Source organism: Hyla sarda, chromosome 6, assembly GCF_029499605.1.
Source record: "Hyla sarda isolate aHylSar1 chromosome 6, aHylSar1.hap1, whole genome shotgun sequence".
Classification (NCBI taxonomy): domain Eukaryota; kingdom Metazoa; phylum Chordata; class Amphibia; order Anura; family Hylidae; genus Hyla; species Hyla sarda.
In genome coordinates, this window is record NC_079194.1 from 33,942,117 (window position 1) to 33,963,977 (window position 21,861).

The 21,861-nt window shown below is 42.1% G+C and overlaps 1 protein-coding gene across 6 annotated transcripts in view; it reads left to right on the plus strand.

Annotated features, from left to right (window-relative positions):
- PTPRC (protein tyrosine phosphatase receptor type C) overlaps nt 1-21,861 on the plus strand; it is a 223,924-nt gene that overhangs the window by 130,886 nt on the left and 71,177 nt on the right. For all 6 annotated transcript variants that reach the window (XM_056523473.1, XM_056523472.1, XM_056523475.1 and 3 more), the window contains 8 exons: nt 1,593-1,745; nt 2,116-2,178; nt 2,927-2,944; nt 5,199-5,444; nt 12,480-12,593; nt 13,839-13,982; nt 21,061-21,189; nt 21,461-21,490. In XM_056523473.1, the coding sequence (XP_056379448.1) occupies nt 1,593-1,745; nt 2,116-2,178; nt 2,927-2,944; nt 5,199-5,444; nt 12,480-12,593; nt 13,839-13,982; nt 21,061-21,189; nt 21,461-21,490 (897 nt within the window). The remainder of the gene's footprint in view (nt 1-1,592; nt 1,746-2,115; nt 2,179-2,926; nt 2,945-5,198; nt 5,445-12,479; nt 12,594-13,838; nt 13,983-21,060; nt 21,190-21,460; nt 21,491-21,861) is intronic.

A 21,861-nucleotide genomic window follows, 5' to 3' on the forward strand; every position in this document is an offset into this window, starting at 1 on the left:
GTCCTGAGCTGTCACTGTGCGCACTGACGGTGACACCGCGTTGAGGACTTCACACGTCATTGGGCAGCGCACAGCATAACGCAGGACGCCACAGGAGCCAGAAGTAGCACGGACCCCGGGCCCCAGGAACAGGTAATTATAAAACCGGGGATGGGGGAGGCAATGGGGCAGCGGCGGCGGTGGTCTCTGGCCGGGGCGGTGCGGTGGTGGGTGCAGTGGGAGTGGTGCGGTGCGAAGGGTGGAGAATTATCAGATTATCGGCAAGGTAATTGCCGATACCGATAACGTCCAAAATCGTGGATATCGGCCGATAATATCGGCCAAACTGATAATTGGTCGATCCCTATCTCTATCTTATATGAAGGATAGCCTTATGTCTATCCCTATCTTATATGAAGGATAGCTTTATGTTTATCCCTATCTTATATGAAAGATAGCCTTATGTCTATCCCTATCTTATATGAAGGAAAGCCTTATGCCTATCCCTATCTTATATGAAGGATAGACTTATGTCTATCCCTATCTTATATGAAGGATAGCCTTATGTCTATCCCTATCTTATATGAAGGATAGCCTTATGTCTATCCCTATCTTATATGAAGGATAGCCTTATGTCTATTCCTATCTTATATGAATGATAGCCTTATGTATATCCCTATCTTATATGAAGGATAGCCTTATGCCTATCCCTATGCTTCTTCAGTAAGTGCAAAGAGATTAGAGTTGAGTGAGCCGAGCCACCTGAACCTGGAATCCTGGGACCGAGGCTCGCCAAACTTTGGAACATTGACACGTTCGGCTTGCGTAACCCTGACAATGTCAGGGCTGAGCTGTGCCTACATCTAGAAGACACAGGTACAGCTCATGCTGACCTCTTATCCCCTGTCCAAAGGATAGGGGATTAGTGTCTGAGCGTGGGGGTTCTGGCCACTGGGTTCCTCTGTGATCACCTGAACGGGACCCAACTATCTGAGAGGAGTTAGTGCTGCGGACAGCACGCCCTCCATTCATTCTCTATAGGAGCGCTGGAGATGCCAAGTACAGCACTTGGCGATTCACGCTCCCATAGAAATTGCATGAAGCGCATGTTGTTTGCTGTCTGTGCTCCTCTCCGAGAGTTTAGAAGATTGCTGGGGGTCACAGTGGTCAGACACTTATCTGCTATCCTGTGGATAGGGGATAAGTTATTTTTCACTAGACCAGCACAGCAGCGCAACTTAACTCTTTTTTTGTATTGCTGGTTCAACGCTTTCTGAAAGTTGGCTCTTCTATAATAGAGACCTATGTAAAAATACTGTCTATAACAATATACATGTAGACTAGGGATGCACAGCCAGTCATCACTAGCACCCCCTATGCTAGAGATGACTGGCTGGCACCCCCTATATCTGGGATCTTTTTACACCCTGTCACAGGTGGCATTAAATGTATCAAACAGTTGAGACATTGGCACCTCAGACCGTCTACTGCTGAGGTCATGAGAGATTTTGGACAATTTATTAGCGGTAGATTGAATCGAATGCTCAAACTCCTCACTAGAAAGTCCTTGAAAAATAAAAAAAACAAATTGTTCTACTTCTTCTTCTTTGCAGATCAGACGCAGTCTTCTCCCGATGAACCTTCTAGCACGCAGGCATCCACCACCATTGTCCCTATGACTGCCTACTCACTTGCAGACAACAGCACCGCTGTCTCTCTTGCATTCACTTCTCCAACCAGCAACACCACTATGTTTTCTATCCCAGGTCTGGCTGAGCAATGATCATTTTTTCAGACACCTCTTTAAAATGTAGGGGCTCTATAACAGTGTTTTCCAACCAGCGTGCCTCCAGCTGTTGCAAAACTACAAATCTCAGCATGCCCGGACAGCCTTCGGCTGTCCGGGCATGCTGGGATTTGTAGTTTTGCAACAGCTGGAGGCACACTGGTTGGGAAACATTGCTCTAGAGGTGTCGTCCACATTCTGTATATGCAAATTATCTTTGGAGCAGGTTTGCTTTGTAGCGGCTCATGTAAGAACTGTATTCAGATGTCTTTACTACATATATGTATGAATGAGCCTGTATACGATACCATTATAATATTCTCAATGCTTTCCATATTTTCTCACTCCAGATACTACAAGCACTGATTCCAACCAAACCACATCACCACCAGACGTCTCCCCTTCTCCAGGAGGTGACAAGCCGACCCCCATCCATTACATCACTGCATGACTTGCATACAAATAACTACCAAAATGTCTTGCACCTATCTATCTATTTATCTCATATCTATCTATCTATCTCATATCTATCTATCTCATATCTATCTATCTATCTATCTATCTCATATCTATCTATCTATCTATCTATCTCATATCTATCTATCTATCTCATATCTATCTATCTATCTATCTCATATCTATCTATCTATCTCATATCTATCTATCTCATATTTATCTATCTATCTATATATCTCATATCTATCTGTCTATCTATCTCATATCTATCTATCTATCTATCTCATATCTATCTATCTATCTCATATCTATCTATGTATCTATCTCATATCTATCTATCTCATATCTATCTATCTCATATCTATCTAATATCTATCTATCTATCTATCTATCTCATATCTATTTATCTATCTATCTCATATCTATCTATCTATCTATCTATCTCATATCTATCTAAATATCTCATATCTATCTATCTCATATCCATCTATCTATCTCATATCTATCTATCTTATATCTATCTATCTCATATCTATATATCTCATATCTATCTAAATATCTCATATCTATCTATCTATCTATCAAAATTTCTCATATCTATCCTTCTGTCTGACTTTAGTGATTACCTTCTTTGTTTATCCCTCTTTATAATCATCCCAATTCTTCTCTTTCAAAGTGACTGATTTTTTCTCTCTTTTCTTTCAGAGGCTAAACCAAATTGCAGTAAGTAGTTCTGGATTTCCAATGATATGTTTACTGTGCGTGTCTTTTATTTTCTGTATCCTAGTGTACAGGGTTATAGAGCACAGTGGAGAAAAGTGCACCCTCCGGCTCGCAGTGATCTCTGTCCCGTTTCACTGGAAGGCCCCATAGACTTATATTATAATGGAGTTTTCTACTGAAGGTGTACGATGATCGCTCTGATTCCCGGGGAGTGCACTTCTCCCGACTCGTTCCAATGATCGGTGGGGATCTCAGCACGGAGACATGTCTAAAGGTTTTTTTTCTTTTTGAACTATGCCCATTTTGTAATATATATATATATATATATATATATATATATATATATATATAATGCATTCGCTTCCAGCACTCCCATAGTGCCTCTGGTATCCTGCTTCTTCCCCAATGTAACCCTCTTTCAAATTTCTGAGCCCAATATGTCATGCAGCAGGTCAGCGAATCGCTGGCCACAGCAGTGTTCTGCCTCACCCAGTGATTGGCTGAGCGCCAATGTGTCATATTGGTCCTCGGCCTTGGTCTTCTTTCCAGTGCCTTGCTACTCAGCCAATCACGGGCCAAGGCGGGACACCTCTGTGACAAGCAATTAGCTGAGCTGCAGTGTTGTGTGTCAGCCTCAGAAGCAGGAAGAGGATCACAGCATGATATGGGAGAGCGATACCAGAGCGACCAGGGGATCTGCGGGAGGTAAGTACAGGCCTATTTTTTTTTTCTTCAAAATATATCTTTATTAACGTATTAATAGTGCAGCACAACAAGAGCACTGTAAGTGATCCTTAACTGGTATTACAGAAGTCATATAAACAGCATAAAACAAGGGCTAAGCGTCATGGGACATAGAGAGCAAGAGCATAGCAATGGAAAACGATTGATAACGTGGTAACTCATATACTCTCATTTAACGTCTACAATACAGAGGTGACCAGTCGCGTCATCAGTGAGTGTCTTCTTTATTAGCAGTACCAAAGGTGGAACTAGAGTGTGTCTGCCTGTCAGTGGCAGATGTCAGTCAAGACAGGAAGTGTCATTAAATGGTCTACCTTGGGTCAACAGTGCATTCTTGAGTGCGAGACAAGAGAGGGAGGGAATAGAAGGAGACGGAAGAAGGAGGGAGAAAGGGAAAGACTAGATCAACATTCAAAGAGTACTTATCCTGCGGCACGATACGACGTCCGGAGATCTCGAGCACCGGAGCATGGACACCGACAATAAGCATTAGTGTCAGGAGCGCGTTTTAAGTGTCAGGCCCATGGATGGTCGTGAACTCGTCCGAGGACATAAATTCAGTCCAAGGCCACCATGTGGAAGTGAATCTATCCAATTGACCACGTGAGTCTGCAACTAGCTCCTCCATCCTATGTATGAATGAAACCTCTCGAAGCCAGGACGAAATGGAGGGGGGGGGGGTGGAGAATTTCCACAGGCGGGGGATCACAGTCCTAGCAGCCAAGAGTAAGAAATGGAGCAAGCGGACCGAGGCCCTCGGTATGGTGGATGGGAAAATCGACAAGAGGAGGATTTTGGGTGTCTTAGGGATGTGAGTCTTCAACACCTTTTCAACAATGTACCACAGCTGGGACCAGAAGGAACTCAGCGCTGGACAATCTAGCCAGACGTGTGACATGGTGCCTCCCCGCCGTCCACACCGCCAGCAAGCGTCAGGGACAGTCGGATAGATGTGGGCAAGAAGAGATGGAACACGGTACCAACGTGTCATTATCTTATAGTTTGTCTCATGCGCTTTAGACGAGATGGAGGACCGGTGACACCACGCAAATGCCTGTTTCCATTCCTCTTCAGAGATGGAGCAGTTAAGTTCCCTCTCCCATGTGGAGCAATGGGGCATCGGTTCTGTAGTTAGGCTATCCAGTAGCATTACATATAGGGTGCTGACAGTACCAAGCAGAGGTGATGTGGAGGTGCACAAACGCTCAAACGGTGTAAGAACCCTATGCAGATCTAATTTTGTTTTATTGGTCTCATAAAAGTGTTTGAGTTGTAGGTATTGAAAAGTGTTAGACGTGGAGACCGGAGTATCACCCATAATGTCCGTGAGAGGTTTCAGACCCGTCAAGGATAGCAAGTCATGTATCGTCGACAGGCCTATTTTTTAATTGCAGCAGCCTGGGCATATAAAAAAAAAAAAATAAATAAAATAAAAGATGTCTTCCTGGTGTAAAGAGTGAACATTTAAATTTGAAAAGTTAATGATATTTCTTTTTTTTTTTTTTTTAAGGTTTCGAAGGCCTAAAAGTGCTACCAGCTAAATACCAGGAACAGCCAGAGACATTGGAGCTAATACTTCCTGACAACCTCCAAAATAAAACCCTGAATTGCACCTGCTACCAATGCACAGGGGACTATAAATTCCTACTTAAAAGCTTTACTTTCAACGTTTCCATGTGTTCACCAACACATATCGATTGCTGGTTTGAGGAGTGCCCAAGTGCTATGTTCAATATAACCTTGGATGTTCCACCCAGTAAGTAAGAAATGATGTCAACTCATGCCATTTGCTATAAAAAAAAATATATATATATAATTAAAGGGGTATTCCAGGCAAATACATCTTATCACCTCTCCAAAGGATAGGGGATACGATGTCTGATGGCGGGGGGCCCGTTGCTGGGACCCCCTGTGATCTCCCTGCCGTCACTCCCCCTCCCATAGACATGAATGGAGGGGGCGCGGTGTGACGTCACATCCCCAGTCCCGGAAACCCGGAGGTTTCTGAAACTGGAGACGCATCCCCACATAGAATGTGGGTGCTGCAGGGAGATTGCAAGGGGGGGGGGGAGGGGGTAACGACATCTTTGAATAGGGGATAAGATGTTTTTGCCCGGAATTCCCCTTTAAGAGCAATGAAAAGGGGTGTAGGAGAATGTCTTTCTACTCCATTCATTCTTGTGGTGGAAACTGTGAGGGAGATTTATCAAACTGTTTAGACCTTTTGAGTTGGTCTAAATTTGTCTCTCAATTGAGTTGAGGCTTTTATGCAACTTTTGTTTTAGAGCTTTTCTCTTCCCAACAAGCATAGTGATCTATAATAGAGCACAAAAAGCACTGGTCATTCATTTATTGACTACAAATTTTCCCGAAAAGAAGCCAGTCGGTGCCTTTGTTTACAGTTAAATTGTTATTTATATAAGTACCGTGGGGGAGATTTATCAAAACCTGTGCAGAGGAAGAGTGGTGCAGTTGCCCATAGCAACCAATCAGATTGCTTCTTTCATTTTCCACAGGCCTCTTTAGAGGCCTGTGGAAAATGAAAGAAGCCATCTGATTGGTTGCTATGGGCAACTGCACCACTCTTCCTCTGCACAGGTTTTGATAAATCTCCCCCCGTATTTTTTGCCGTATAAGACGCACTTTTTCTTCCCCAAAACTGGGGGGGGGGGGGAAGTTAGTGCGTCTTATACGGCAAATACCGCGGCGGTCCCTGCGGCCATCAACGGCCGGGACCCGCAGCTAATACAGGACATCACCGATCGGGGTGATGCCCTGTATTAACCCTTCAGACGCGTCGATCAAAGCTGACCGCCATGTCTGAAGCGGAAGTGACACTAACCCGGCTGCTCAGTCGGGCTGCTCGGGACCGCCGCGGTGAAATCCCGAACAGCTTACAGGACACCGAGAGGGACCTTACCTGCTTCCTCTGTGTCTGCTCCGTGCTGGGATTCCCTGCATGGCCGGCGCTCTCCTTTGTCGTCATCACGTCGTCGCGCACACCGTCCCGTCATCCAATAGGAGCGGCATGCATAGGGACGTGATGGCGGCAACGGAGAGCGAGGATACCGGGAAGCAGAGATGTTCCGGAGCGACGGGGACACGGCGACATCGATGAGGGCGACACCCAGGGCGGCGGTGACGGGTTTGGAGCGGTTGGGACACGTGAGTATTACCTCCTATACCAGTGGTCTTCAACCTACGGACCTCCAGATGTTGCAAAACTACAACTCCTGGCATGCCCGGACAGCCAACGGCTGTCCGGGCATGCTGGGAGTTGTAGTTTTGCAACATCTGGAGGTCCGCAGGTTGAAGATCACTGCCCTATACTTTACATTGTATTTGGTTCAGAATCTTTTTTTTCTAGATTTTCACCCTTTAAAATTGGGTGCGTCTTGTATGCCGGAGCGTCTTATATGGCGAAAAATACGGTAATTTTATAAATAAAGCTGTGGCCGATCCCCACCCACACAAAAGTGAAATGGTTGTTGTGTCAGTTATTATTTAAATATTCATTACAGTAAGGGGGAGGGGTAGTTATAGCCTGTCAGGAGGTAATTGGGTCTCAACAGTCATGTAGACCCAGGTGGTAATACAATCTACATAGGTGGCGGGAAGGTTGTGCACCCCTCCCATAGACTTGCATTGAGGGGGCGGGGGTGACATCATGAGGAGGCGGGGCCTCTTAATATATTAGTCGCAGACTAAACTATAGACAAGCTAGGAGCTGTGGTAGATTTCAGCTACAAAAAATGTGGATCTGTTTACGCTACCCCCTTTACGCTAAGCCACACCCCCTCTCTAAAAAGTGATGTTAGCAGCGTAAAAAGCTAAAACGTGATACATTTTTGTGCAAAATGGGCTTGTGCAAAAGTTAATAAATTTTTTTTGTGCAAACTAGCTTACAAGTTTTCTCTCCATACCCCCTCCCCCCTCCCCCAACCACCCACCCAGGTCTGTTTTGCAACAATTCAACAGTATCACATTTCTTTAACCCCTTAAAGGGGTACTCCGGTTAAAACCTTTTTTCTTTTAAATCAACTGGTGGCAGAAAGTTAAGCATATTTGAAAATTACTTCTAATAAAAAATCTTAATCCTTCCTGTACTTATTAGCTGCTGAATACTACAGAGGAAATTCTTTTCTTTTTGGAATGCTCTCTGATGACATCACGGTTAATAATAATAACCCTTTATTTATTGTTGTCCTTAGAGGGATTTGAACCCAAGTCCCCAGCACTGCAAGGCAGCAATGCTAACCACTGAGCCACCATGCTGCCCTTAGCATACATCTGCTATGCATGGTTGCAAAAATGGACGGAGATGTCAGCAGAGAGCACTGTGCTCGTGATGTCATCAGTGTTCCAAAAAGAAAGGACTTTCCTCTGTAGCATTCAGCAGCTAATAAGTACTGGAAGGATTAAGATTTTTTTAATAGAAGTAATTTACAAAAATGTTTAACTTTCTGCTACCAGCTGATTTAAAAGAAAAAAGGTTTTCACCGGAGTACCCCTTTAAGGATGCAGGGTTTTTCAGTTTTTGCACTTTAGTTTTTTGATCACTTTTTATAAATTTTTTAATGGTATAAAAAGTGACCAAAAATACGCTTTTTTGGACTTTGGATTTTTTTTACGTATACGCCATTGACGTGCGGTTTAATTAACAATATATTTTTATAGTTCGGACATTTACGCATGCGGCAATACCACATATGTTTATTTTTATTTACACTATTTGATTTTTTATTATGGGAAAAGGGGGGTGATTCAAACTGCTATTAGAGAAGGGGTTAAATGACCTTTATTAACACCTTTCTTTTTTCTTTTTGTTTGCAGTGTTATAGGTCCCATAGGGACCTATAACACTGCACACACTGATCTTTTACACAGATCACTGGCGTGTATTAACACGCCTGTGGTCAGTGTTATCGGTGCTTGACTGCTCCTGCCTGGATCTCAGGCAAGGAGCAGTCATTCGGCGATCGGACAGCGAGGAGGCAGGTAAGGGCCCTCCCGGTGTCCTGTAAGTTGTTCGGGATTTCACTGCGGCGGTCCTGAACAGCCCGAGCAGCCGGGTTACTTTCACTTCAGACGCGGCGGTCAGCTTTGATCGCCACGTCTGAAGGGTTAATACAGGGCATCACCGCGATCGGTGATGTCCTGTATTAGCCGTCAGGACCGACCCGATATGACGCGTGGACACCGCGTGACCCCGCGGCATATCGCGGGAGCCGGCAGATGACGTAAATATAGGGGTACTCCGGTGGAAAACATTTTTTTTTAGGTTTTTATAAGTCAACTGGTTTGTAAATGACTTCTATTAAAAAATCTTTACACTTCCTGTACATCTTAGCAACAGTATGCTACCAAGGAAATTCTGTTCTTTTTTAATTTCTTTTTTGTCTTGTCCACAGTGCTCTCTGCTGACACCTGATGCCTGTATCAGGAACTGTCCAGAGCAGGAAAAAATCCCCATAGCAAACCAGGCACCAGTTCATAAAAAAAAGAAAAAGTTTTCCACCGGAGTACCACTTTAAGTGACTGTGTACTTGTTTGTCTCTGCAGCCTAATTATTACTGGGTCTTATGCTAGGCCTACCACCTTTGTCATCAAAGGACCTACATGCCCACTCACTCCAGGCAGGGTGCCCTATGCGTTTTTTATTTATTTATAAAAAAAAAAAAAAAACAACAAAAAAAAACGCATAGGGTTCCCCTTATTTTCATTCTCAGCACAATACCAACCAAACAGCAACAGCCAGCCTGTTACCGCCTAAGCCAAGGAGCACCATTATTGATGCTCCGGGCCTGTTGGTACCGGCTCTTCCCGGCACCCCTGTGGCAGAGGGTACCAGGTTAATAATTGGGTGTTAGCGCGAGCTGTTTTTGAGGCTAATGCTAAGCCCTGGCTTAGTAATGGATTCCGTCAATAAGACCGGCTTCCACTCCTAAGCCTGAAAATTCAATAAAAATTAAAAAACACAACACGTTGGAAAAATAATTTTATTTTAAAAAACACTCCCCCACAGCCCTCATTAACCATTTTATTAAAAAGAAGAAAAAAAAACATTTCATCCGCCGTAATCCAACGAATCCGCCGTAATCCTCTGCATATACGAATCTGAAATAAGAATTAAAAAAAAACACAAAAATATTGGTTAGGATATTTTTGTTGCTCTCCACTGGGGAGAGCGCCCATAATGCAGCTGTTCTCCCAGCTCTGTAGCTGTGAGAACAGCTGATCTGGACATTCACATCAGGAGGATCACAGCTGGTGCCAGGAGGAGTAACATCCTCTGTGATCTGTCCCTTACTGCGGCTACTACTACTCCCAACATGGAGCACACTGATCCATGCTGGGAGCAGTAGTACCTGCATTAATAGACAGATCACAGCGAGTGTCACTGCTCCTGACACCCCCTGTGATCCTCCTGTATAATGTAGAGATGCAGACGGCCGCTCTTCTATGGTCCCCTGCACTGACATATACTGTATATACACCTATTCATATTTCCTGCAGAGAGCTGTGATCAGCTGGAACCATCTGGCCAATCACAGCTCTGTGGGAAATATGAATAGGTGTATATATACGCAAGGGTCAAGTCCTGGGGAAAAAAGTGAGGGAACTCATACAAGAATTACACTTAAAAGCTGATCCTGAAGGACTACTGCTAATGTGAATAATGTTCTTGTTGTGGAAAAAGTGCAGGAACTCAGTTCCCACGCATTCCTGTAGGACTTGAGCCCTGTATATACGTCAGTGCAGGGACCATAGAAGAGCGGCCGCATCTATACATTATACAGGAAGATCGCAAAGAGGCTATCTGTCAATTAATACAGGTACTACTACTCCTATCATGTGTGAGTGTGTTCCATGCTGTGAGTAGTAGTACTACCTAAAAAATGTAAAAAAAATCATTAAAAACACACACACACACACTACATTTATATTATTGTCGGCTACATTTTTAGGTCCCTGCCTGCCCACATAAATTGATCCCTGTTTAAAAATTAATAAAAAATTTTGTTCTAAAAAAGATACATTTCGTTAAATACAATTTTTTCCATCACTACTGTATCTTTTTTTATAATTTTTTTTAATAATACCCTACGAAATGTTATTAAAAAAGGTATCTCCTCACTTTTTTGGTTCGCTAAAGTCCAAAAAAGAATAAGAACTGTCTGCAAAAACGCCAAAGTTAAAACTAAGATGGCGTTTTTCTGTGCAAAAAACACCACGATTTCTGTGCAAAAAACACCAAACTAGGTTTTGTTGGGCGTTTTGAAAAACCAGCCTCTGCGCCCAAAATTGCTGAAAAACGCCAAAAGAATAAAAAAAAAACGCCAAACTGAAAAACACCAGGTGGATCTGGCATTTTGCAGTTTACTATTGACTTGCAGCTAACATCTGGACGCTGAGTTTTTTTTTGCTGAAAAAACGCTGTGCGGGAAAATTAGCGTTTTTTACGGTGTTTTTCCAAAAAAAGTTCTCAGTGGAATCCCAGCCTAACGGTGAGAAAGTGGATCTAAGGGATTGCAGGAACTGGTAGAGTCCTTGTAGAGTTGACAAAAAGAAAAAAAAATTCTCTTCTTAAATTCTTATCAAATCCAATAATCTCAGAATGCAGTAAAGCCCCACATTTATTAAGCATTTTTTTTTTGCATAATCTGCCCCCCCTCCCCACCCAAAGAAAGTATACATTTTAAAAAATACAAAAACACTGTTAAAGGGTACCTCTCATCAAATAAACTTTTGATATATTTTAGATTAATGAATGTTGAATAACTTTCCAATAGCATGTTAATGAAAAATATGCTTCTTTCTATTGTATTTTTCCCGATCAGTCCTGTCAGCAAGCATTTCTGATTCATGCTGGAGTCCTAAACACTCAGAGCTGCCAGCCTGCTTTGTTCACAGCCAAACAGGCTGTGAACAAAGCAGGCTGGCAGCTCTGAGTGTTCTCCTTTGTGAACAAAGCAGACTGGCAGCTCGTAGTGTTTAGGACTCCAGCATGAGTCTGAAATGCTTGCTGCCAGGACTGGTAGGGAGACCCCTAGTGGTCATTTCTTCAAAGTGGAAAATTAAATAGAAGCATATTTTTTAATAACATGCAATTGTAAAGTTATTCTGCCTACATTCATCTATAATATATCAAATGTTTTTTTGATGAGAGGTACCCTTTAAAAGTCGCAGCTTCTCTAGTCAATTGCTTGGTCTTGCATCTTTGTTAAGAAATTTGGCATTATTTATTTTAACTATCCTATGCCAGACTTGTATAAATGTCGACCAAAGTGAAGGTAAAAAATGTCCTTGTCAGCTTTATCATTAGTGTTGCTCGCGAATATTCGCAATGGGATTTTTATTCTGGAATATCGCATATTCGCGAATTTGCGAATATAGCACTATATATTCGTAATGACGAATATTCGTTTTTTATTTTATTTTTTTCACAGTACACATCACAGTGATCATCCCTCTCTGCTTCCAGCTTGTGTGGTGTAAAGAAGGCTCTAATACTACTGTGTGAGACTGGTGTGCGAATTTTCGCTTATGCTAATTTTTTATATGCTAATTTTCGCACATGTTAATTTTCGCATACGCAAATTTCCGCATATGCGAAAATAAAACGAGAATATGCAAATTTAGCGAATATATGATGAATATTCGTCCATATATTCGCGAATATTCGCGAATTCGAATATGGCCTATGCCGCTCAATACTATTTATCATATGTCGTAATTCTTATAATTTAGTTTAGTCACTTTTTGTGTTTTTTTTATTTTTGTCTTGCAGAACCTGGACATTACAATTTATCTGTCGAAGAGGGCAGACGTAATATTTTGTTCAGATGGTGGGCTGGAACCGAGACCAGCTGTTCTGTGGATGTGAACTCTAGTTGTTCAAATGGTAAGTTCTATGTTCAACACACATCATCAGAAGCATCATAAAAAGCTGAGTCAGATTTAGGCAGGTGTTGCTCGTACCTTTTCCGGAAAAAAAACAAACACCACTGCTTTCAACATTTTGTGAACCTGTGGCTCTCCTTGTTGAACTGATGGTGACTGCCCAGTGTACAGTCTAGATCTTCTTTAGCATAACGGGCACCAAAACTAACAGTAATGATTTCTAATGAACAGGGGGTGAAGAAACAAAATATGCCCCCGTCTGTGAAGCATCAGCTTCTTATGGGTGATGACGGTGCTGCATCTTTAGAGACCACAGGACTTTAAAGGGAACCAATCATCAGATTTTACCCTATATAACGTTTGGCAAAGCGTTACATAGGGTAAAATCTTTATTTTCACCATTCCCGGAGGACGCTCCTGCCCCCAGGGAAGGTGAAGATATGAAGTTATAAACTAGTCACCGCCACCGCCGTAAGTAGTCACCTGGGCGGGGAGCTCTTCTCATCTGCTCCCGTTCTTCGTCCGGGAGCGACGCCCCCTCCGCTTGATTGATGGGCCGTGTCATCGCTCTGCTCCGTCTGTTCAGTGAGCGGAACGATGACGCGGCCCATCAATCAAGCGGAGGGGGCGTCGCTGCCGGCCGAAGAACGGGAGTAGGTGAGAAGAGCTCCCCGCCCAGGTGACTACTTACGGCGGCGGCGGTGACTAGTTTATAACTTCATATCTTCACCGTCCCTGGGGGCAGGAGCGTCCCCCGGGGATGGTGAAAATAAAGATTTTCCCCTATATAACGCTTTGCCAAGCGTTATATAGGGTAAAATCCGATGATTGGTTCCCTTTAAAATAACTTGCATTTCTTTATAAACCCACATATAAAACATTACAAAATTATGGTGATTTCTACCAAATGACAAACAGCTCTATTACTTGGGGCTCGTGGACATGGCCCTTGTGCTCCAGTAAAGGGAGCTCCATTGGCTGGTCCATCAGAACAATGGGAGTTGAGCGGAGAAAAGAATACTGTCCGATCTTTTTTCTCCTCTCAACTCTGGAAAAGTACCGGATCCCCGAAAGAACCCATTCAACTCAATGGGACCCGGTGATGTCATGGCTGCTATCCGACGTTTTGTCTCCGAATGAACCCAGAAAGGGTTAGAGCTCAATGGCAGTGTGAACTTAGCTTTAGGAAAAAATGTTACATATGTAAAGTAATATCTCAAATTTTTTTTTTTTTACTTATTTTCAGATACAGACCCTTCAAGCAGGTTCCATGGAATAGATAAAGTGTCCAACCTGAAGCCTTACACAAACTACAGCTGTACTTCATATTTATTCTATAAAGACAAATCCATAGAGAACAAAACTATAACCACAAGGACCAAACCTGCAGGTAGGCCTCTCTTTCTTAACACCAAAATAAAATGCTGTGTGTAGTAAATAGTTGTTAATGATGGCGGATTGTTTGTACCTGTGAAGTTGGGAATCAGGTGACACTGAGGGACTATATTGAAAACACTATGGGGCAGATTTACCCTATATACTCGAGTATAAGCCCCCCTTGGCTTATACTCGAGTGAACAAAAAAAAACGTTTTTTGGCTTTAGCTGTGAGGGGATGGTCCCGGCCGTCCATCTCCACCTGTCAATCCCTTATCAGTGATCTTCAACCTGCGGACCTCCAGACGTTGCAAAACTACAACTCCCAGCATGCCCGGACAGCCATCGGCTGTCCGGGCATGCTGGGAGTTGTAGCTTTGAAACATCTGGAGGTCCGCAGGTTGAAGACCACTGAGAAGGGATTGACAGGCGGTGATGATGAAGGGTGTTAATGACGGGGGTCTGGATGATGACAGGGGGGGATGATGACATGGGGGGGATGATGTATTTCTCACCCTAGGCTTATAGTCGAGTCAATAACTTTTCCTGGGTTTTTGGGGTGAAATTAGGGGCCTCGGCTTATTTTCGGGTCGGCTTATACTCGAGTATATACGGTATTAAGATTGTCATAAATTTAGACAGCTTTAAACTTGACGAGAAAGGAAGAAGGGTCCTGAACCTATTACAGTGGCCGACACTATTATCTGTAAATTCTATGCATCTTGCTACATTAAACACTTTTCCATATGCCTAAAACAGTGTATCCTAACTAGTGTCCCTCCTGCTGATGCAAAACTACAACTCCCAGCATGCCCGAACATCCAAAGGCAAATTCTTATCTCACAAAGAGTCATCCTCCAGCACACAGAAGAGGAAAACCCCTGTGAAGGAAACCTCTAGGCCCGTATTTCCCAACAAGTGTGGGAGTTATAGTTTTGCAACAGCTGGAGGCACTCTTGTTGGGAAACACTGTCCTAAAATATACTGATAGATTATTTTGGAGTTTTGGAGATTTTTGACCCACATTGGGGACAGGTATTGTTTTAAGTGATGACAATTATTTTGGGGCTAGGTAAGTAGAGAAAAGAAAAAATGAATTAAGTCTCTCAATGTCTAACAAGTAAGGTTCAAAAAGTATCTAAAACACATAACAAATCTGAGATGTAAACCAGTTGTTTTGGTGCACAGTGAACCAGAACTCTAGTGCATTTAACTCAAAGAGGGTTTAGAGAGAAGATAAAATAATCCTAAACCCTGCCATTAATATAAATATTATTTGTTAAATAATACCGGTCATAGTTATGAGTCATTATGGAGAGAATAAGTGAGCTCTTGCTTGGATTAAAAACATACATTTATTGTAATCTTCTTGGCAGACATTAAACAAGACCTTCTTCATGTAATGACAGTCCTTAGTATACAGTAGATACTGTAGGAAGGTTATGCAGGCATGTCCTTAGATTATCTCACCAGTTTGGATTTCTATGTTAGATTATCCCTGTACTGTGACATCACTGTGTGTATTATCCCTGTACTGTGACATCACTGTGTATTATCCCTGTACTGTGACATCACTGTGTATTATCCCTGAACTGTGACATCACTGTGTATATTATCCCTGTACTCTGACATCACTGTGTATATTATCCCTGTACTGTGACATCACTATGTATTATCCCTGTACTGTGACATCACTGTATACATTATCTCTGTACTGTGACATCACTGTATACATTATCCCTGTACTGTGACATCACTGTGTGTATTATTCCTGTACTGTGACATCACTGTGTGTATTATCCCTGTACTGTGACATCACTGTGTATATTATCCCTGTACTGTGACATCACTGTGTATTATCCCTACATTTATTGTAATCTTCTTGGCAGACAAAAAACAAGACCTTCTTCATGTAATGACAGTCCTTAGTATACAGTAGATACTGTAGGAAGGTTATGCAGGCATGTCCTTAGATTATCTCACCAGTTTGGATTTCTATGTTAGATTATCCCTGTACTGTGACATCACTGTGTATATTATCCCTGTACTGTGACATCACTGTGTATATTATCCCTGTACTGTGACATCACTATGTATTATCCCTGTACTGTGACATCACTGTATACATTATCTCTGTACTGTGACATCACTGTATACATTATCCCTGTACTGTGACATCACTGTGTGTATTATTCCTGTACTGTGACATCACTGTGTGTATTATCCCTGTACTGTGACATCACTGTGTATATTATCCCTGTACTGTGACATCACTGTGTATTATCCCTGTACTGTGACATCACTGTGTATTATTCCTGTACTGTGACATCACTGTGTGTATTATCCCTGTACTGTGACATCACTCTATATCATCCCTGTACTGTGACATCACTGTGTATATTATCCCTGTACTGTGACATCACTGTATACATTATCTCTGTACTGTGACATCACTGTGTGTATTATCCCTGTACTGTGACATCACTGTGTGTATTATCTCTGTACTGTGACATCACTGTGTATTATCCCTGTACTGTGACATCACTGTGTATTATCCCTGTACTGTGACATCACTGTGTATTATCCCTGTACTGGGACATCACTGTGTATATTATCCCTGTACTGTGACATCACTGTGTATTATCCCTGTACTGTGACATCACTGTGTATTATCCCTGTACTGGGACATCACTGTGTACATTATCCCTGTACTGTGACATGACTGTGTGTATTATCCCTGTACTGTGACATCACTGTGTGTATTATCTCTGTACTGTAACATCACTGTGTATTATCCCTGTACTGTGACATCACTGTGTATTATCCCTGTACTGTGACATCACTGTGTATATTATCCCTGTACTGTGACATCCCTGTCTGTATTATCCCTGTACTGTGACATCACTGTGTGTATTATCCCTGTACTGTGACATCACTGTGTATTATCCCTGTACTGTGACATCACTGTGTATATTATTCCTGTACTGCGACATCACTGTGTATATTATTCCTGTACTGTGACATCACTGTGTGTATTATCCCTGCACTGTGACATCACTGTGTGTATTATCCCTGTACTGTGACATCACTGTGTATATTATTCCTGTACTGTGACATCACTGTGTGTATTATCACTGTACTGTGACATCACTGTGTGTATTATCCCTGGACTGTGACATCACTGTGTATATTATGCCTGTACTGTGACATCACTGTGTATATTATCCCTGTACTGTGACATCACTGTGTATTATCCGTGGACTGTGACATCACTGTGTATTATCCCTGTACTGTGACATCACTGTGTATTATCCGTGGACTGTGACATCACTGTGTATTATCCCTGTACTGTGACATCACTGTGTGTATTATCCCTGGACTGTGACATCACTGTGTATTATCCCTGTACTGTGACATCACTGTGTATTATCCCTGTACTGTGAGATCACTGTGTGTATTATCCCTGTACTGTGACATCACTGTGTATTATCCCTGTACTGTGACATCCCTGTGTGTATTATTCCTGTACTGTGACATCACTGTGTGTATTATCCCTGTACTGTGACATCACTGTGTATTATTCCTGTACTGTGACATCACTGTGTGTATTATCCCTGTACTGTGACATCACTGTATATTATTCCTGTACTGTGATATCACTGTGTATATTATCCCTGTACTGTGACATCACTGTATACATTATCTCTGTACTGTGACATCCCTGTGTGTATTATCCCTGTACTGTGACATCACTGTGTGTATTATCTCTGTACTGTGACATCACTGTGTATTATCCCTGTACTGTCAAATCACTGTGTATTTTCCCTGTACTGTGACATCACTGTGTATATTATCCCTGTACTTTGACATCACTTTTTATTATCCCTGTACTGTGACATCACTGTGTATTATCCCTGTACTGTGACATCACTGTGTATTATCCCTGTACTGTGACATCACTGTGTATTATCCCTGTACTGTGACATCACTGTGTGTATTATCCCTGTACTGTGACATCACTGTGTGTATTATCTCTGTACTGTGACATCACTGTGTATTATCCCTGTACTGTCAAATCACTGTGTATTATCCCTGTACTGTGACATCACTGTGTATATTATCCCTGTACTGTGACATCACTGTGTGTATTATCCCTGTACTGTGACATCACTGTGTGTATTATCTCTGTACTGTGACATCACTGTGTATTATCCCTGTACTGTGACATCACTGTGTATTATCCCTGTACTGTGACATCACTGTGTATATTATCCCTGTACTGTGACATCACTGTGTATATTACCCCTGTACTGTGACATCACTGTGTATATTATCCCTGTACTGTGACATCACTGTGTGTATTATCCCTGTACTGTGACATCACTGTGTATTATCCCTGTACTGTGACATCACTGTGTATTATCTTTGTACTGTGACATCACTGTGTGTATTATCCCTGTACTGTGGCATCACTGTGTATTATCCCTGTACTGTGACATCACTGTGTGTATTATCACTGTACTGTGACATCACTGTGTGTATTATCCCTGTACTGTGACATCACTGTGTATATTATCCCTGTACTGTGACATCACTGTGTGTATTATCACTGTGTATATTATCCCTGTACTGTGACATCACTGTGCATTATCCCTGTACTGTGACATCACTGTGTATTATCCCTGTACTGTGACATCACTGTATATTATCCCTGTACTGTGACATCACTGTGTATTATCCCTGCACTGTGACATCACTTTATATTACCCCTGTACTGTGACATCACTGTGTGTATTATCCCTGTACTGTGACATCACTGTGCGTATTATCCCTGGACTGTGACATCACTGTATACATTATCCCTGTACTGTGACATCACTGTGTATTATCCCTGTACTGTGACATCACTGTGTATTATCCCTGTACTGTGACATCACTGTGTATATAATCCCTGTACTGTGACATCACTGTGTGTATTATCCCTGTACTGTGACATCACTGTGTGTATTATCCCTGTACTGTGACATCACTGTGTATTATCCCTGTACTGTGACATCACTGTGTATTAGCCCTGTATGGGGGGCCTGAATGAGCTGCAGCATATGGGGGCCTTAATAAATAATTAACAACTAATATAGGTGGGGGCCCCCCTGAGCAAGTGACATTTGGGCTTTCACCTGAGAAAATGACATATGAAGAGGGGGGTCCCTGAACAATTGACGTGAGGGGGGCTAGGCACATTCTTTGCACAGGGGCCCTCTGCTGTCTGTGTCCACCCCTGATCAGATCCATGGGGGAGGAGAACAGTACAGGATTGGAGGTCATTTTACCAATGAAACAGCTCATTTATTTCCTATATGTATGTGTATGTGGTGCACATCTGGTGCAGCAATATATTCAGCAGATACTGTACATGTAAACGTCCTAGAGTGTATTCACACACACTGAAATTGCAGATCCGCTATTGCGTATTTTACAACCCCCAGTTGTCCAAATCCACAGTGGATCCTGTGTGTGCGTGAATACACCCTCATTAATGGAGACCAATTTGAATTTAAATTACACCTGAACACTGGACAAAGTCACTATTACCATATAAAGTCCCGCAACAGTAGCATACAAAAACTAGAAATGTTAAAATAATAAAGTACAAAAAAAAAAAAGGAGAAAGAGAACTAAAAGGTTAAACCATATATATTTCAGCACATATACTGCAAACACACACACATACGTATAAGACTTTAAAGGAGATCTGTCACCAATGTCACCTGCACTCACCTGTCCGCACCTACGGGTAGTGCAGGTGACACTGAGGACAATGGTACTTACCTTGTCCCGGTCCGTGGCAGGGATCTCCTGTAATCTCCTCCATTAGCTCCAGTTCCCAGCACCGACTTGGGCCATGAGCGGAGCTTAATGACGTCACCGCTGCTGTTCCCAGGACACGGGACCCAGCAGAGAGCAGCAGCGGTGATGTCACTAAGCCCTGCCCATGCTTCAATCCGCTGCTGCTCTCTGCTTGGTCCCGGGACCCAGGAACAGCAGCGGTGACGTCATTAAGCTCCGCCCGTGCCCCCAGCTGGTGCTGGGATCTGGAGCTAATGGAGGAGATTACAGAAGATCCCCTGCACAGACCGGGACAAGGTAAGTACCGTTGTCATCAGTGTCACCTGCACTACCTGTCGGTACCGACAGGTTAGGACAGGTGGCGCTAGTGACAGATTTCCTTTAACAATGAATAGATTGTAAATACAAAAAGATGTCTAAATATGTAAGTGCTAGAAGCTCATATTCTAATCAGATATGCAAATGTGTCATTTAGTTTTCACATCTGCGAACATTAAATTGATCCCATTTTATTTTCTATATAACAGACTTTGTATGTTTATGCAAACACATTGCAAATAATCTGAAATCATTTACATATATGCTATAATGTATATCATGAGTGTCATTACATACCCAATATAAAGCAGATTTTTTTTTAAATAAATAAAATTAAATGCGGTGTGTGTACACAGCACTCAGTAAATCTGCATCAACTGCTCTGCTGCATTCATTCTCTGTCTGCCTCTCTGCCTGTGATACTGTTCAGCACAAGGTAGCAAGCTATAAACACACCTCATTCTTCTTAAATGTCTCAATTAAGATATATATGTATAGACACATGTGTACACTACAGGGAAATGGTGATGTAGCTGTGGGGGCTGGTCAGAGGTGGTGACATCACCAAGGGGGCAGGACTAGAGCTCAGAGACAATATCAAGCCACACCTCCTGAGACAGCAGAGGATGATGTGTTGACTTGGGAGAGCGAAAGGAATCAGAGAGTTGCTGAGACAACACCACACTGACATTAAAAGGACTACACAACTTCCTGTCAGTTGTTATTCAAGTTAAAACTTGCTGAGACCAGTACAATTAGTGATACTACTATATAATAAGCTATATAGCTTGGAGTAATAGTTTTATTTACATACAATATTGTTATACCGGTAAATTTTTCTTAAAATAGTATATGAGATACATTTAATTATCTTGTTAATTTATTGTTTTTTTAATAAAAACTTATATTTGCCTTATTCTGTTTCAGAACCAGATGTAGTACAGAATGTGACATGTAAAGTGGATACAAAAAGTATTAAAGTTATGTGGGAGGAGCCAAACACACCCAATGGCCCATTAGATGGATACGAAGTTGACATATGCAATGCCACTAACGGTAACAGAAGGAACTTTTTGGATCTTTTAAATCCTTCTCATTCTAACTTTTGCAAAGCTTACCCTAAACTACATAGTATTTGACCCTTTTTATGACTAAGTGTGTTTTAAGCCATGATATCCTGCATAAAATATTCCATTTTGTTATTTGTGATGGCCTTGTTTTGTCCGAGGTTCTGTTCAAAATGCAAATTCTGGAATGGGGAAATTAAAGTTTTAGTAGCATAAATAAATAAATAAATTAATATGTTGTGTGTTTTTCTATCTTACAGGAAATAATTGCCCATACAAAGAGATAATAGGTAACGTTTTGATATTTTACGTTTGCTTTTATGAACACAATAGATAAATATATTGGTGACAAAATATCACCGTCTATCAATTATGTACTTCATAGTTATATATTAAATGGTATGTCCGGCAATTGAACATTTTTTTAAAATGTCTAAGCACATCTAAAAAAAAAAAACTACTCACCTTACTAGTCCATTGCTACTCCGACACCTGATGGGCTGGTCTCTACCTCCTGTTTCCTCTTGAAATAAGACATGTGACTGTTGCAGCCAATCATTGCATGTGGTCACATGGTCATGTTAAGAGGAAACAGGACCTGGTAAGCACTACAACCGCATCAGTGGGAAGACCTATATACCTGTAGTGCAGAAGGGACACA